This window comes from Mobula birostris, chromosome 5 (assembly GCF_030028105.1).
Source record: "Mobula birostris isolate sMobBir1 chromosome 5, sMobBir1.hap1, whole genome shotgun sequence".
In the NCBI taxonomy this organism is placed as follows: Eukaryota; Metazoa; Chordata; class Chondrichthyes; order Myliobatiformes; family Myliobatidae; genus Mobula; species Mobula birostris.
The window spans coordinates 26,869,981-26,886,851 of NC_092374.1; the positions used below are offsets into that span (position 1 = coordinate 26,869,981).

The following is a 16,871-nucleotide window of genomic DNA, read 5'->3' on the forward strand; positions in this document are numbered from 1 at the left end:
GTGCAAATAACTTAATTCAATATTAATTTTAAACTGTTTCAATAAAGAAATTAAATACTGGAGTTAAAATAATTGAGCTTTACAATGCTTCTGTATTTTACAATACTTACCATACATATATTTTGTGTCCAGTTTATTTTTAGCAGTTCTTGCCCAAGGTAAAGAATCATCACTGCATCTATTTGGCATTCCATTGTATCCTATGCCAACGATCTTGTTTTCTGAATTGACAATGCAAGCACCAACCTGTATTTAAATCAAGAAACAGATTACTCATTCACATTAGTGAACTTCAATCCACAAAATGTAGTCTCACAGTCCATGTCTTTATCAAAAGGTCAACTAGACTTTTTAAACTAATAATGCCATTGGTTTAAAAATAAATATGAAAAAGGATAGGTATGGTCTGCGGGTTGAGATTCCAAATTGGAGAAAAACCAATTTTAATGGCATCAGAAATGATCTGGCAAGTGTGGATTGGGACAGGCTTTTTTTTTGGTAAAGATGTACAGGCTTCCCCCGCCATCCGAAGGTAGAGCGTTCCTATTAAACGGTTCGTAAGCCGGAATGTCGTAAAGCGAAGAGGCAATTACCATTTATTTATATGGGAAAAATGTGAGCGTTCGCAAACCCAAAAATAACCTACCAAATCATGCCAAATAACACATAAAACCTAAAATAACACTAACATATAGTAAAAGCAGGAATGATATGATAAATACACAGCCTATATAAAGTAGAAATACTTTTCCACAACCATTGCCTGCACTGTTCTCCGTAGCAAAAATCTCACGCGAGTGCTCTCGGCAAAAACACTCTCCAGTAACCTTTAAGCTATGAAGCTGCCAAATCATACCAAACAACACATAAAAATACACAGCCGATATAAAGTAGAAATAATGTATATACAGTGTAGTATCACTTACGGGAATCAGGAAGACAGCGCAGAGCACACTGATGATGGTGTGTTAGGCTGAGTCATCAGAGGTTGGGGAGGTGCAGTGGTCCCCACCCTCCGGGCAGCAAACCGATACCGATCCACAAAGCATGCAGGGGTCCAGCTGTAGCCGGGATGCACCCAGCACATCTTTAAGAAAAAAGCCAAAATAAACAAGCTAATTAATTAGGTGCCGCCCAGCACATAAATGTCGGCAAGATCAGAGCCGATTACATCGCCTCTGATCTGGGCCAACATTTACGTGCCGGGCGGCACCTAATTAATTAGCTTGTTTATTTTGGCTTTTTTCTTAAAGCCATGCTGGGTGCCTCCCGGTTACCGCTGCATTCTCCGCGGATCGGTATCTGTCCGCAGTGCAGGGGTTGGGACCACTGGGGTGGTGGGCCACTGGGGTGTCATCTCATCGTCGATCAGGGCAGGCAGGTCATCTTCTTCTATGTCTGCCTGCCTTGATGTCGAAGGTCGAGGTTCGTTGTCTGCTGTGGCTGATGTGGAAGGCTTGAAAAACGACAGTATGCTTGACTGCTAGCTTCGCGCATTTTTCTATCATACAGTTCTTTGTAAGCACTCAAACCATCTTGCAAGTATGCCCTAAACCGACGTACCCTTTCAAAATTAAAGTCATACTTTATCATTGCAGTGAAAATCTCACGCAGTTGCTTCATTCAGTTCCTGGACGACTTCACTTTTGGTCCGTTCACTACTGCATTCAGTTTTGTTAACCTTTCCTCTTCCAGCTGCATCAGCTCTTCATCTATCAGTTCTTGGTCATGGGATGCCAAAACCTCTTCAACATCATCTTCATCAACTTCCACAAGCCAAACTCACTTTGTCCTTACTTTGTTCACCACGATCAAAACACTTAATTATGTCTAGTTTTACACTAAGTGTAACACCCTCTCTTGCAGGCTTTTCCGATACCTTAGAACTCATCTTGCTAACGGCTGCTCACAGGCACGTGTTTAAGCAATGCCGGCGAGAATGCCGTTCCGAATTCAGGGGAGTGCGGCTGTTCAGGGCACGTGCCGCCCTTTTATCGCGCACTGTCTTTTTTTGTAACAGTGAAAACACCTTCTGTTAGCGAAAACAGGTAACTAATGTAGGTCTTTCATAACAGTGAGCTTTCCTAAAGCGAACGTTCGAAAAGTGGGGGACACCTGTACTTGGTAAGGGGGAAACCTACAAAAGTGAAATTTTTAGATACAAAGCTTGTAATGTGCTTGTCAGAATAAAAGTTAAAGATGAAAGGTCCAGTGAAACTTAGTTTTCAATGGATATTGAGGCCCTGGTTAAAGAAAAGAAAGTGCCCAGCAGGTCTCAGCAGGTAGGAACAAATGAGGTGTTTGAGGCATATAAGAAATGTAAGAGAACGCTTAAGGAGTCAGGAGGGCTAAAAGAAGGCATGAGGTTGCCCTAGTAGACAAGGTGAAGAAGAATCCTAAGAGATTCTATAGATATATTAAGAGCAAATGGACTTGCAAGGGTCAAAATTGGTCCTCTGGAAGATCAGAATGATAATCTATGTGTGAAGTGAAAAGAGATGGGGAAGATCTTAAATCTACGTTTAGTCGGGAGACAGACACAGAGTCTATGGAAGTGAGGCAAAGCAGCAGTGAGGTCATGAACTCCATAGAGATTAGAGAGAAGGTGTTTGCTGTCCTGAGGCAAATTAGTGTGGATAAATCCCAAGGGCCTGATAAAGTGTTCCCTTGGAGCCTGTAGGAGGCAAATGCAGAAACTGCAGGGATTTGAGCAGATACTTAAATTCTTAACAACAAGTGAAGTACCAGAGTATTGAGCGATAGCTAATATTGTTCTGTTTAAGAAAGGCTCTAAAAATAAACCAGGAAATTATAGGGCATTTAGCCCGACATCAGTAGTGGAAAAGTTATTGGAAGGTATTCTAAGAGACCAGATATATAAGTATTTGGATAAACAGAGACTGATTAGGGATAGTCAGCATGACTTTGTGCATGGTAGGTCATGACTTTTTCGAGAAAATTACCAGGAAAGTTGATGAAGGCAAGGCAGTGGATCTTGTCTACATCAACTTTACCAAGGCATTTGACAAGGTCCCCCATGGGAAGTTGGTCAGAAAAGTTCAGTCGCTTGGCATTCAAGATGAGTTAGTAAACTGGATCAGACATTGGCTATGTGGGAGAAGCCAGAAAGTGGTAGCTGTTGGTTGCCTCTCTGATTGGAGGTCTGTGGCTAGTGGAGCGCTGCAGGGATTGGTACTGGGTCCTTCGTTTTTTGTCATCTATATCAGCGATCTGGATGATAATGTGGTTAACTGGATCAGCAAATTTGCTGATGACACCAAGATTGGGGTGTAGTGGACAGCAAGGAAGACTATAAGGATCTGGACCAGCTGGGAAAATGGACTGAAAAATGGCAAATAAAATTTAATGTAGACAATTGAAGGGCTTTGAACTTTGGTAGGACCAATCAGGATAGGTCTTACACAGTAAATGTAAGGGCACTGATGAGTGTGGTAAAACAAAGGGATCAGGGCATACAGGTCCATAATTCATTGAAAGTAGTCGCATAGGTAGAAAGAGTCATAAAGGAAGCTTTTGGCACAATGGCCTTCATAAATCAAAGTACTGCATACAGGAGATGGGATATTATGTTGAGGTTGTATAAGGTTTTGGTGGGGCTTAAATTGGAGTATTGTGTGCAGTTTTGGTCACCTACCCATAGGAAAGATATAAATAAACTTGAAGGAGTACAGAGAAAATTTACAAGGATGTTGTCGGGACTGGAGGACCGGAGTTACAAGGAAAAATTGAATAGGTTAGGATTTTATTCCTTGGAATGTAGGAGATTGAGGGGAGATTTGATAGTAGATAGGGTAAATGCAAGAAAGCTTTTTCCACTGAGGTTGGGTGGGACTGAAATTAGAGATCATGCATTAAGGAAGAAAGGTGCAATGTTTAAGGGGAACATGAGGAGAAACTTCTTCACAGAGGGTCGTGAGTGTGAAATGAGCTGCCAAAGCAAGTGGCGCATGCAAGCTCAATTTCAACGTTCAAGAGAAGTTTGGGAAGGTCCGTGATTATTAGGGGTACGTATGGCTATGGTCCAGGTGCAGGCCAAAGTGACTAAGCATGCACTAGATGGGCCAAAGAGCTTGTTTCTGTACTGTACTTTTCTATGACTCTAGAAGATGACCCAGACCAGTTTTCTGTCATTAGAACAGCTTGTGGGTGACACACAGTTTAGAAAATCATGGGAACTCCACTTCTGAAGTTCACACAACCATGTTTTCAGCTCTCCTCATCAAACTCATTGCCAATTTCAGTGCAATATTCTCTACGGATGTGCTATGAGCTCTCACGCTTCTCAGCATGCAGCCAGCAGGAAAGATCTTCGCATCTAACACAAATAAGCACAGCACAATGTAAACTATATTCTTCCTGTCATTGATAATAGATGAACAAATGCTGCAATGATGGGTGGAGCTGGGGGAAAACTGGAAGAGTGTTCTCTGCATCAGAGATACCCGGAGTGGCTGAAGAACAATTTTGCATGCATATCTGGGCCGAGAGCAATCAGAGGGTGACATCTTACTGCTCTTGCTAGGAAGTTGCTGTGGAAATTTATGCAAAGAACAAAACCCAACAAGAGTAGGCCATTTATCCCTTTCAGCCTGCTCTACTATTCCAAAACTAAAATCATGGTGCAAACAACAGGAATTCTGCAGATGTTGGAAATTCAAGCAACACACATCAAAGTTGCTGGTGAACGCAGCAGGCCAGGCAGCATCTGTAGGAAAAGGTGCAGTCGACGTTTCAGGCCGAGACCCTTCGTCAGGACTAACTGAAGGAAGAGTGAGTAAGGGATTTGAAAGTTGGAGGGGGAGGGGGAGATCCAAAGTGATAGAAGACAGGAGGGGGAGGGATAGAGCCAAGAGCTGGACAGGTGATAGGCAAAAGGGGATACGAGAGGATCATGGGACAGGAGGTCCGGGAAGAAAGATGGTGGGGGGGACCCAGAGGATGGGCAAGAGGTATATTCAGAGGGACAGAGGGAGAAAAAGGAGAGTGAGAGAAAGAATGTGTGCATAAAAATGAGTAACAGATGGGGTACCAGGGGGAGGTGGGGCCTTAGCGGAAGTTAGAGAAGTCGATGTTCATGCCATCAGGTTGGAGGCTACCCAGACGGAATATAAGGTGCTGTTCCTCCAACCTGAGTGTGGCTTCATCTTTACAGTAGAGGAAGCCGTGGATGGACATGTCAGAATGGGAATGGGATGCGGAACTGCGACAACTCGCGGATACCTCCTCTTATTTACCCCTCGATCGTGACCCCACTAAGGAGCACCAGGCCATTGTCTCCCACACCATCACCGACTTTATCCGCTCAGGAGATCTCCCATCCACTGCTACCAACCTTATAGTTCCCACACCCCGCACTTCCCGTTTCTACCTCCCACCCAAAATCCACAAACCTGCCTGTCCTGGCCGACCTATTGTCTCAGCTTGCTCCTGCCCCACCGAACTCATTTCTGCATACCTCGACACTGTTTTATCACCCCTTATTCAATCCCTTCCGACCTATGTTCGTGACACTTCTCACGCTCTTAAACTTTTCGATGATTTTAAGTTCCCTGGCCCCCACCGTTTTATTTTCACCATGGATGTCCAGTCCTTATATACTTCCATCCCCCATCAGGAAGATCTTAAAGCTCTACACTTCTTTTTGGATTCCAGACCTAATCAGTTCCCCTCTACTACCACTCTGCTCCGTCTAGCGGAATTAGTCCTCTTAATAATTTCTCCTTTGGCTCCTCCCACTTCCTCCAAACTAAAGGTGTAGCTATGGGCACCCGTATGGGTCCTAGCTATGCCTGCCTTTTTGTTGGCTTTGTGGAACAATCTATGTTCCGTGCCTATTCTGGTATCTGTCCCCCACTTTTCCTTCGCTACATCGATGACTGCATTGGCGCTGCTTCCTGCACGCATGCAGAACTCGTTGACTTTATTAACTTTGCCTCCAACTTTCACCCTGCCCTCAAGTTTACCTGGTCCATTTCCGACACCTCCCTCCCCTTTCTAGATCTTTCTGTCTCTGTCTCTGGAGACAGCTTATCCACTGATGTCTACTATAAGTCTACTGACTCTCACAGCTATCTGGACTATTCCTCTTCTCACCCTGTCTCTTGCAAAAACGCCATCCCCTTCTCGCAATTCCTCCGTCTCCGCTGCATCTGCTCTCAGGATGAGGCTTTTCATTCTAGGACGAGGGAGATGTCTTCCTTTTTTAAAGAAAGGGGCTTCCCTTCCTCCACTATCAACTCTGCTCTTAAACGCATCTCCCCCATTTCACGTACATCTGCTCTCACTCCATCCTCTCGCCACCCCACTAGGAATAGGGTTCCCCTGGTCCTCACCTACCACCCCACCAGCCTCCGGGTCCAACATATTATTCTCCGTAACTTCCGCCACCTCCAACGGGATCCCACCACTAAGCACATCTTTCCCTCCCCCCCCCTGCATTCCGCAGGGATCGCTCTCTACACAACTCCCTTGTACATTCGTCCCCCCCATCCCTCCCCACTGATCTCCCTCCTGGCACTTATCCGTGTAAGCGGAACAAGTGCTACACATGCCCTTACACCTCCTCCCTTACCACCATTCAGGGCCCCAAACAGTCCTTCCAGGTGAGGCAACACTTCACCTGTGAGTCGACTGGGGTGATATACTGCGTTCGGTGCTCCCGATGTGGCCTTTTATATATTGGCGAGGCCCGACGCAGACTGGGAGACCGCTTTGCTGAACATCTACGCTCTGTCCGCCGGAGAAAGCGGGATCTCCCAGTGGCCACACATTTTAGTTCCACATCCCATTCCCATTCTGACATGTCCATCCACGGCCTCTTCTACTGTAAAGATGAAGCCACACTCAGGTTGGAGGAACAACACCTTATATTCCGTCTGGGTAGCCTCCAACCTGATGGCATGAACATCGACTTCTCTAACTTCCGCTAAGGCCCCACCTCCCCCTCGTACCCCATCTGTTTCTCATTTTTATGCACACATTCTTTCTCTCACTCTCCTTTTTCTCCCTCTGTCCCTCTGAATATACCTCTTGCCCATCCTCTGGGTCCCCCCCCTTGTCTTTCTTCCCGGACCTCCTGTCCCATGATCCTCTCGTATCCCCTTTTGCCTATCACCTGTCCAGCTCTTGGCTCTATCCCTCCCCCTCCTGTCTTCTCCTATCATTTTGGATCTCCCCCTCCCCCTCCAACTTTCAAATCCCTTACTCACTCTTCCTTCAGTTAGTCCTGACGAAGGGTCTCGGCCTGAAACGTCGACTGCACCTCTTCCTACAGATGCTGCCTGGCCTGCTGCGTTCACCAGCAACTTTGATGTGTGTTGCTAAAATCATGGTGGATCTTTTACCACCATAATTCCCCCAAATCTTGTTCCCCATTCCTTTAAAATCCATTCGAGAAATCTACCAATTTCTGTGTGAATAGATGTTTGCCTGCATTTTGGAGAAGCCTGTAAAGCCAACAAATTCACATCAACTCTGCCTACTGTCATGGGTTGAAAGGAGAATAAATTTTAAAATTGTATGGAATTTGGGTGATGTCCTAGTGCAATGGAGAACAATAAATAAATAAATCGGCTACATGGTAGAGACTAGCAGCAACTTGGAATGGCCCGAAAGCCACGAAGTTAAGAGAAATCATGGCCCTGACTTGCAGTAGTAAAGATACTCAAGAGGTTTTGTAGAGACAAAGAATCAAATTTGTTCATTGGTCCTTACACAGGAGCTTCAAGAGAAATGGAAGTTACTTAAACTTGACTGTTCTCAACTAAACTACCATCTTTCAAGCCAGTGATGCTATAAATTTCACCTCAGGAAAAAAACTTACATACTGTATTATTACTGATGTCAGTTCAGAGTATTTGTATCATGGAAAACAACCATTAAGAATAAAAATCTTTTTGGAAAGAAATGTGAACTTCCTGACAAGCACTTAGTCACCCAGAAGCATGCAAACAACAAGAGTAGGAAGGTTACATTCCCAGAAAGCCATTTATATTATGATTTTACACAACACAAAGCCACATCATCTGTACACATCAAGACACGTGGAGTTAAAATAAAATTTACAAATTCTGTGAGGCAAATTTTTATTCTATATCTCAGAATTTCTTAGTTGTGATTTGTGAAATATCCAACCTATCAGTGAGGGGGGGCTGCTTGCACATATAATTTCTCTAGTTCAGGTGAATCCAATTTTCAACAGCACAGCAGTTTTTTTTCAGAATTTAATGAATAAATTTCACACATTTACTATTTATTCCATAACTGAATTTAATTAAACAACATGCGATATTAAATGGCATGAAAAGAAATATATTCCATGAATATTCAGCTAAGCACTCATTATACAAAGACAGGCAACAGGCATTTTATGATTTAAAAAAATAATCAGAAAATGCAGGTCTGGCAGATCTGTAGAAAGAAAATGCCCTGAAGAAATGTTAACAGTTTCTCTTTCTGCGGAAGGTGCCTGGCCTACTCAGTGTTTCCAGCATTCTCTGCTTATATTTTATATTTCTTGCATCTGCAGATCTTTTTTATTTTCACAGGCATTTTAATTTAGCAAAGGGCTCTCTGTAAAGTGTCATCATTTCGTTAGTTTCAACACATAGTAAAAAAGTAAACATTATTATAGTAATAAATGAATACAAATTCCAAATTAAGAAACAATTCAGGAGGAAATGAACTCTAGTGTGAAAATACTTGAGTGTATGTAATGAAATGCACATAGACACAAGCCATGTCATACAGTGACAGTATGAAAGAAGCTACTTGGACAACCTTGCCTGTGACAGCTCTTTGAAAAAGCTTCAGAATGGGTCGCTTTCCCATGTCCACTTCTCTGCAACGTTCCAAAATAAAACAAATTCTCCCTAAAGTTTATTTAGTTCCCAATTCCACTATCCCTTCAGACGAAGGGAAACAACCCGCTCCAAATAGGTAACCTCACCTCTGGCTCTGTCGCGGCTCTAAAAGGCCCAGCTGTGATTTCTAAATGAAAATCATAGTCTGTATTGCTTTTAAAAAAAGAGCAGGCGAAGGGGGAGAAGATAACTCAAATTAATGGTGAAATACCCAATTGCTAACAATACAACTTTTTTCAAAGACAGACATTGTCCTTGAATAAACTGTGAGCAACGAGAAACAGAAGGAATAGTATTCTACATCATGTATACAAATCAATACCAAGGAGACAAGCTGCAGTTACTCATACCTGGGAGTTTGGGTCTTTGCTCCTCTGGGCTGATAGAAAAGCCACTGCCATAAAATATTCCGACCACTCAAGATAATCTTCTCTTTTTCTGCATATTGCTGCATCACCTCTGAAGCAAAATTGAACATAAATACATATCAGGTAAAGTTAGAACCACATTGCAAACATTCATTTTGTATTGTGTGATACACAAACCAATTTGGTCAATGGAGAGAAATCAAAAAAAGCCTTATACAGAATCAGCATGTCGCTGACACACAAATGAGAGGGAGAGAGAAAGGTTTAGCCAAGGTTGGTTCAATTGGGCTGCAAACACATGCCAATGTGTAGGGGTTGGCTTTGATCATGAGTAGTGATTTTAAAACATCAATGGTCTATAAATGGATCCTATGTGAGAACTTATATAGTAGCAAATACTAGTCTTTGAGATCTGAGTTAGAACATTATAAACACAAGAGATTCTGCAGAGGCTAGAAATCCAGAATAACATTACACCCTTCACTGAACCTTAGCCACTTTAGCATTTCTCAGGAACTTAAAACATTATTTCAGAATCAGAATCAGGTTTACTATCAGCAGCATATGTCGTGAAATGTGTTAAATTTGCAGCAACAGTACAATGCAATACATGATAAAATAGTAAAAAAAACCTGAATTAAAGTATATATATGCATATTAAATAGTTAAAACAAGTAGTGCAAAAACAAATAAATTAAAAAGTGGTAAGGTATTATTCATGGGTCCAATGTCCATTTCGAAATCAGATGGCAGAATATCCCAATTCTTAGGAAAAATCATCAACCTGAAATATTAATTCTGTTTCTCTTGCCACAGAAACTGCCTGACCTGCTGAGTACTTCAAATATGTTTTGTGGCGGGGGCAGGGGCGGTTTATAGCACCTGCTGATGTTTGCTGTACAAAAATGAAATTCTCATGTGTACTTTACACTTGACAATGTGATTGAAATATCCTGTTCAAAAGTTCAAGGACACTCAGGTACAAAAGTGAACTACGTAAGCAAATAAATCAAGATACTTTTCATGCTCAGTATGACATCTGCGACCTTTGTTTGCCTCAAATCTCAGACCCTTGCAATGGTTCCATCCACGTGACGAAGAGTAAATTTCCTGCAATTGCACTGACACAGACCAAATGCAAAACTAAACCCTAAATTTCATATAAAGTAAGAAACTAAGTTGAAAAACCAAAGAAAGCTTCCTATTTTGAAAACCTGAAGTAAAAGTTGAAAATGATGCAAGTACTCAGCAAGTCTGGCACCATTTAGGGAGAGACAGAGTTAACATTTTTGGTAAATACCTTCGATCAGAACTGTTTAAAACAATTTGCCTAATGTTCCAATATATTCTGAGATACACTTAAAAATTCACCAGAGAGATGCTTATCAATATATTTCTTATGGCCAGTGTGAGCTACAGACAAAAATTGAAAAACATCTACATTGCCAGTTCTTAAATACACTGAACCTAAACTGCATCAAGGTAGTTAAGTGGTCTTAATCTTTACATTTTCTTCTTAAAAAGAATCATATTCATTGTCCCTTTGTACTTGTACTCCACCCAGGTTGGTTTTATGTTTTATTTTCATTCAAGTTTTATTGTTAGATTATTGTAGTTCAGAGGTAAATAAATGTTTTTGTGAAAGATATTTTAACCACACTACTGGATATTGATTTTTTTGTCACATACTAAAGCAGCAATACTGAAAATTATTAACAGCACAGGTTTGTTCAGATTGCTTGCAAAACAAAAGATAACAGTCCCTTATCTAAAACTGCTGGGAAGTTTGACTTGTGATTTTGCTGGGCTTTGGCTGTATAATTTACTCAAAGTCAGCTTTCTGATCAGTCAGGAAAACTTAGAAAGAGCTTGGGTTTACATCCAACTAGCATCTCATCATAGCTCTTGAGTATTTATCAGTTCACCTCCTACCAACTTCATACAATATTAATTTGTTTTATAAATCCACACAGCCACCTTTAAGAGCTTCCATCATGTGACTGAAGACATGGGAGCATTTCTATTTCTCCAATATTTTTAACTCCTCAACCACTTCCTTCCCACCAAACGTACTCCCTGAGCCCACTTAAAACACATTTAGTTCAGTGAATTAGCAAAGTAGCTGACAAATAAGTAGAGGGAAAAAGCTATAGGCCTACTATTAGAGTTCAAAACCAAGAACCTTTCAGGCACGGAAGGCAATGATTTGCCCCACTGAGTCTTCAATGTGTAAAAATTGCACAATGCCATCAGTTCCCTTTGCCCACTTTTTCCTTATAGTACTGCAAATTGTTTCCTGTCAAGAGCCCATCCATTTTGTTTCTAAAAGTTTCCCAATCTTGTAGGTGGTGAGCTCTGTTCCACAGAGCAGTACCAGAGTTGTACAGCAAGGAAAAAGGCTCTTCAGCCCAACTGGAAAGGCCACACAAACAGAAACATTGGAGCAGCTGAATGGGAAATTGGGATAGGCACTTCTGTAGAAATAAGTTGCAAAATACGGAAAAAAAAGATTATCAAGGATCTATGGAAAAAGAGTACAATCGACACGGGCGAAGTGCCGCCTCACCTGGAAGAACTGTTGGGGCCCCGAATGGTAGTGAGGGAGATGTAGGGGGACAAGTAATAGTACTTGTTCTGCTTGCAAGGATAAGTACGGGGGGGGGGGAGTGGGGAGGGAGAAATGGATAAGGAAATCACAAAAGGAGCAATCCCTGTGGAAAGCAGAAAGTGGGGAGGGGGAGAGGGAAGATGTGCTCGGTGGTGGGATCCCGTTGGAGACAGTGAAAGTTGCAGAGGCTGGTGGGGTGGAAGATGAGGACAAGTGGAACCCTATCCCTTGGTTGGGTGGCGGGAGGAGCCCAGTATCTCTTTCACCAATCAACTCCCCAGCTCTTTACTTCATTCCTCCCCTTTCAGGTTTCATCTATCACCTTGTACTTCTCTCACCTATTAAATCTACTCCTCAGCTTTTTTTTCCCCCCTAGTTCTGCGGAAGGGGTTCAGCCCGAAACATTGACTGTACTCTTTTCCTGGCCTGCTGTGTTCCCTAAACATTTTGTGTGTGTACTTGGATTTACAGCATCTGCAGATTTTTTCTTGTTTGTGAGAATTTGTTGGTAATAATCTACTGCTGCCAATCACTTATAACCTGGAGACAACATACAGGATTCAAATGTCACAGGATCACAGCAAGCAAAATTCAAAACTCTTATCTCTTGTGTCTTAGCAGATTTCCATATAAAACACAATTTCCTAAAAATGGTCTTAGAGGCCATTCTGCAACTGATGTATTGTAACGCAAGTGGTGGTTGTTAGGTTACTTATTTCCAAGAACTGCTGTATTTTACGCCATATGGTATAATTGCCTAAGAGGCCAGTTGGTATTCAGAAAGTTTTTGCTATCCACAGAATAAAGTTAACTAGCCGTGTGAGATCTCCCATCCACAGAGGGGGATAGAGATAGGAGACACAGACACAAAGAAACATAGGAGACATAGATACGAGGTGGAAGGTTAAAAAAAAACGTATTCACATTATAGAAGGCATAGGTTTAAGACAAGACGATTATAAGATATCTCGATATTTTTCTTTTACTCCTAAGAAGACTGCAGTCACGATGCTGGCATCTGCAGCAAAAAGTAAGTTGCTGATAGGACGCACTATGAGGGTAATAGACAATTAACATTTCAGGTTGGACTCAAAGAGGAACTAGCAGAAGAAAGATTTGAGAGGGAGGGGTAAAGTTAAAAGCTGGAGAGCGATAGATGGACCCCGGTGAGGAAGGGTGAAGGGCAGATGAAGTCAGGTGGGAGAGGAGACGCCAGAGATAGCGACAGAAACTGGGATGATAGGTGAAGACAAAGAGCAGCAACACTCGCAACAGTCGAAAAACATTTGGAGATCTAAGTGAATGCCGAATTATCGCTACCGACCAAGTGCTTTTAAAAGGAATGAATAATAGATGGAAAGTCCCCGATCGGAATGGTGGTCCGAAGGCGTTGTTTCTGTAACGTGGTTCGATCCTGTTGGCCCCAAGACAGGCCGAAGGTATTACTCACTCCGTTGCGAGCTGTTTCTGCTTCAGTTATAACAAATATTACCTGTCTACATCGTTTTGATGGGGCAGCTCCTGCTCGGCGACGCCCGACCCAAGCATCATAAAACTACCCCCAGTTCCCCGTCCACACTCACTCACTCACTCACTCACTTCCCCTTTCCGCTGCGTTCACTCGGTTGGCGCGCTTTTCCCGCTCCCGCGCTCCGATTGGTGCTCACCGCTGCCAGTCTGCCTTACGTCCAATTGGGAGCAAGATGACCCGGAGGGTTTACTGGGTGGGCGGGGTGAAGTTTGGCCCGAAGGAGGAAGGTGGGGCGGTTGGATTTAGTCATCTTCCCTTCCGTGTCGGCTGAATTAAGAATGTATTTGCATTCGTGTGTTAGCTAGGAACAGGAGCGTTAATGAAGCTAATAAAGAAGAGCCATTATCTTTGTTAAAGAAGTGTGTTACGCTCATGGTGTTGCCTGGGGAACAGCGCAAGCCGCTTCTCTCCGCTGTCGGACCTTGCTGCAACGGGAATCCGTGTCTCACATAACTGCCTTAAATCGTTAACACGAGGAAATCTGCAGATGCTGGAATTTCAAGCAACACACATCAAAGTTGCTGGTGAACGCAGCAGGCCAGGCAGCATCTCTAGGAAGAGGTACAGTTGACGTTTTGGACCGAGACCTTTCGTCAGGACTAACTGAAAGAAGATCTCTTACTATCTCTTCTTTCAGTGTTTTCCCTAACCTGCCCAACAGCAGCCTTCATAACAAGTATGGACTGCTTAACTTGTTGAGGGATTACAAATGGAATTCAGCATTATTTTCATTTCTGATCCTATGATGGAAGGTCATTAAAGCATTAATTGATTCTTAAGGATGCCATTCCATTCTCCCGGTTCCTCCAAGTTCAGATAATGAGACTTGCTGTATATACTGCTTTGAAATGTTTTTCTTCTTGCTGAATGATAGCTTCCCTACTAGACAGAGCCTTTGACTGATGTCATCTTTTTTCTGAACAGATCTTCCAACTGATCAACTACCACATTCAACACATACTTCACAATTTCCACCACTTTCAAAGTGATTTTACCACTAGGCAGAGCTCTTAAAGACAGCGCAGTCAAGGAAAATGGGGAGAAAGCTGGAACGGGGTACTAATTGTGGATGATCAGCCATGATCACAATGAATGGTGGTGCTGGCTCCAAATGGCCTACTCCTGCACCTATTGTCTATTGTCTAATCTTGCATCGCCTTCTCGTGCAACTGCAGGAGGTGGTATACGTCCTTTAGACACTTCCCTCCCTTTCTCCCTTGTTCAGTTTTTCAAGTATTTCACTTGCATTTCTTCCAATCTTTTGTTCTATACTCAGTTCTTATAAGACCATAAAACATAGGAACAGAATTAGGTCATTCAATCCATCAAGTCTGCTTGGCCATTTCATCATGGTTGATCCCGGATCCCATTCAACTCCATATACCTGGTCTCTCACCACATCCCTTGATGCGCTCAAAATGCGGTCTCCTCGACATCTAGGTTTGAGAAAACACCTGCATTTAGCATACAGGAGCAAATCTGAGATTCCTGTGGGCTTTCACTTTAATTCTTCACAATCAGAAACGGGTTTATTATCACCAGAATGTGACATGAAACTTTTTAACTTAGCAGCAGCAGTTCAATGCAATACATAATATAGAAGTAGGAAAATAAACAAATCACAGTATGTGTATACTGAATAGATTAAAAATCGTGCAAAAACAGATACATAAAAAAAGTGAGGTAATGTCCACAGGTTCAATGTCCATTTAGGACATTGTCCATTCTCCAGAGGGGAAGAAGCTGTTCCTGAATTGCTGAGTGTGTGCCTTCAGGCTTCTGTGCCTCCTAACTGATGATAACAATGAGAAAAGGGCATGCCTTGGGTGCTGGGGGTCCTTAATAATGGAGGCTGCCTTTCTGAGACACCACTCCTTGACGATGTCCTGGGTACTTTGAAGGCTAGTACCCAAGATGGAGTCAACTAAATTTACGACCCTCTGCAACTTCTTTCGATCCTGTGCAGTAGCCCATACCAGACAGTGATGCAGCCTGTCAGAATGCTCTCCACGGTACTTCTATAGAAGTTTTTGAGTGCTCTGTTGACACACCAAATCTCTTCAAACTCCAAATGAAGTATAGTCACTGTCTTGCCTTCTTTATAGCTGCATCGACAGGTTGGGACCCAGGAACTTGAAACTGCTCACTCTCTCCACTTCTGATACCTCTTTGAGGATTGGTATGTTTTCCTTCATCTTACTCTTCCTGAAGTCCATAATCAGCTCTTTTGTCTTACTGATGTTGAGTGCCAGGTCGTTGCTGCAACACCACTCCACTAGTTGGTATATCTCACTACTGTACACCCTCTCGTCACCATCTGAGATTCTACTAACAATGTTTGTATCATCAGCAAATTTATAGATGGTATGTGAGCTATGCCTAGCCACACAGTCATGGGTATAGAGAGAGCAGGGCAGTGAGCTAAGCACACACCCCTGAGGTGCACCAGTGTTCATCATCAGTGAGGAGGATATATTATCACCAATTTGCACAGATTATGGTCTTCCAGTTAGAAAGTTGAGGATCCAATTGCAGAAGGAGGTACAGAGGCCCAGGTTCTGTAACCTATCAATCAGGATTGTGGGAATGATGGTGTTAAATGCTGAGCTATAGTCAATGAACAGCATCCTGACATAGGTGTATGTATTGTCTAGGTGGTCTACGGCTGTGTGAAGAGCCATTGAGATTACGTCTGCCATTGACCTATTGTGGCTATAGGCAGATGGCAGTGGGACTAGGTCCTTTCTGAGGCAGGAGTTCAGTTTAGTCATGACCATCTTGCTTCCTCTCTGAGTTTATCTGTCTGTGGCCTCCATCACTGTTATAATGAGTTCCACCTATTGTGGTCTTCCAAAGAAATCCTCTGTTTCTGTCTGTATTAGAACTATCAATTCTCTGCTGTAAGGGAACGGTTTTGGGCTCCTTATCTAAGAAATGATGTGTTAGCATTGAAGAGGGTCCAGAAGAGGTTTACAAAATGATCCCAGGAATGACAGCTTTAATGTTTGAGGAGCATTTGGCGAATCTGTGGAAGTCATTGTCATAGATGGCTGTAGAGGCCAAGGTTATAATTAAAGTGGAGGTTTATAGTTTCTTAATTAGTAAGGGCATCAAAAGTTATGGGAGAAGGCCCGAGAGCGTGTTGAGAGGGATAATAAGTCAAGCAGGATGGAATGGCAGAGCAGACACAATGGGCCGAATGGCCTAATTCTGCTCCATTGTCTTATGGTCTATGGTTATCCACCTGCAATTTTGATTGTTTCTCACTCGCCATAAGTACAGCCTGGCTTGCTGAGCAGTCTCTCAGCCCTGCTGTTGGCAATGCATTACACTCCCCTGTCTGCATTTTCTTCCTCTAACTGCCTTTTCAACTCACTTAACTGGATAACAGCACATGTACTATTCATTCCACTACTGCCTGCAGATATCTTCTCTGCAACTTAAAACTACCTGTTCTATCTTCCTCTCCTAGTTCTGGAAAT

At 42.8% G+C, this 16,871-nt stretch overlaps 1 protein-coding gene across 1 annotated transcript in view; it reads right to left on the reverse strand.

The window, feature by feature from the left end:
- LOC140197199 (deoxycytidylate deaminase-like) overlaps positions 1-13,486 on the reverse strand; it is a 53,335-nt gene extending 39,849 nt beyond the window's left edge. The window contains exons 1-3 of the mRNA XM_072257121.1: positions 13,351-13,486; positions 9,233-9,341; positions 111-246 (exon numbers count right to left, since the gene is read on the reverse strand). Of these exons, the coding sequence (XP_072113222.1) occupies positions 111-246; positions 9,233-9,341; positions 13,351-13,409 (304 nt within the window). The 5' untranslated portion in view covers positions 13,410-13,486. The remainder of the gene's footprint in view (positions 1-110; positions 247-9,232; positions 9,342-13,350) is intronic.
- Positions 13,487-16,871: the final 3,385 nt, after the last annotated feature.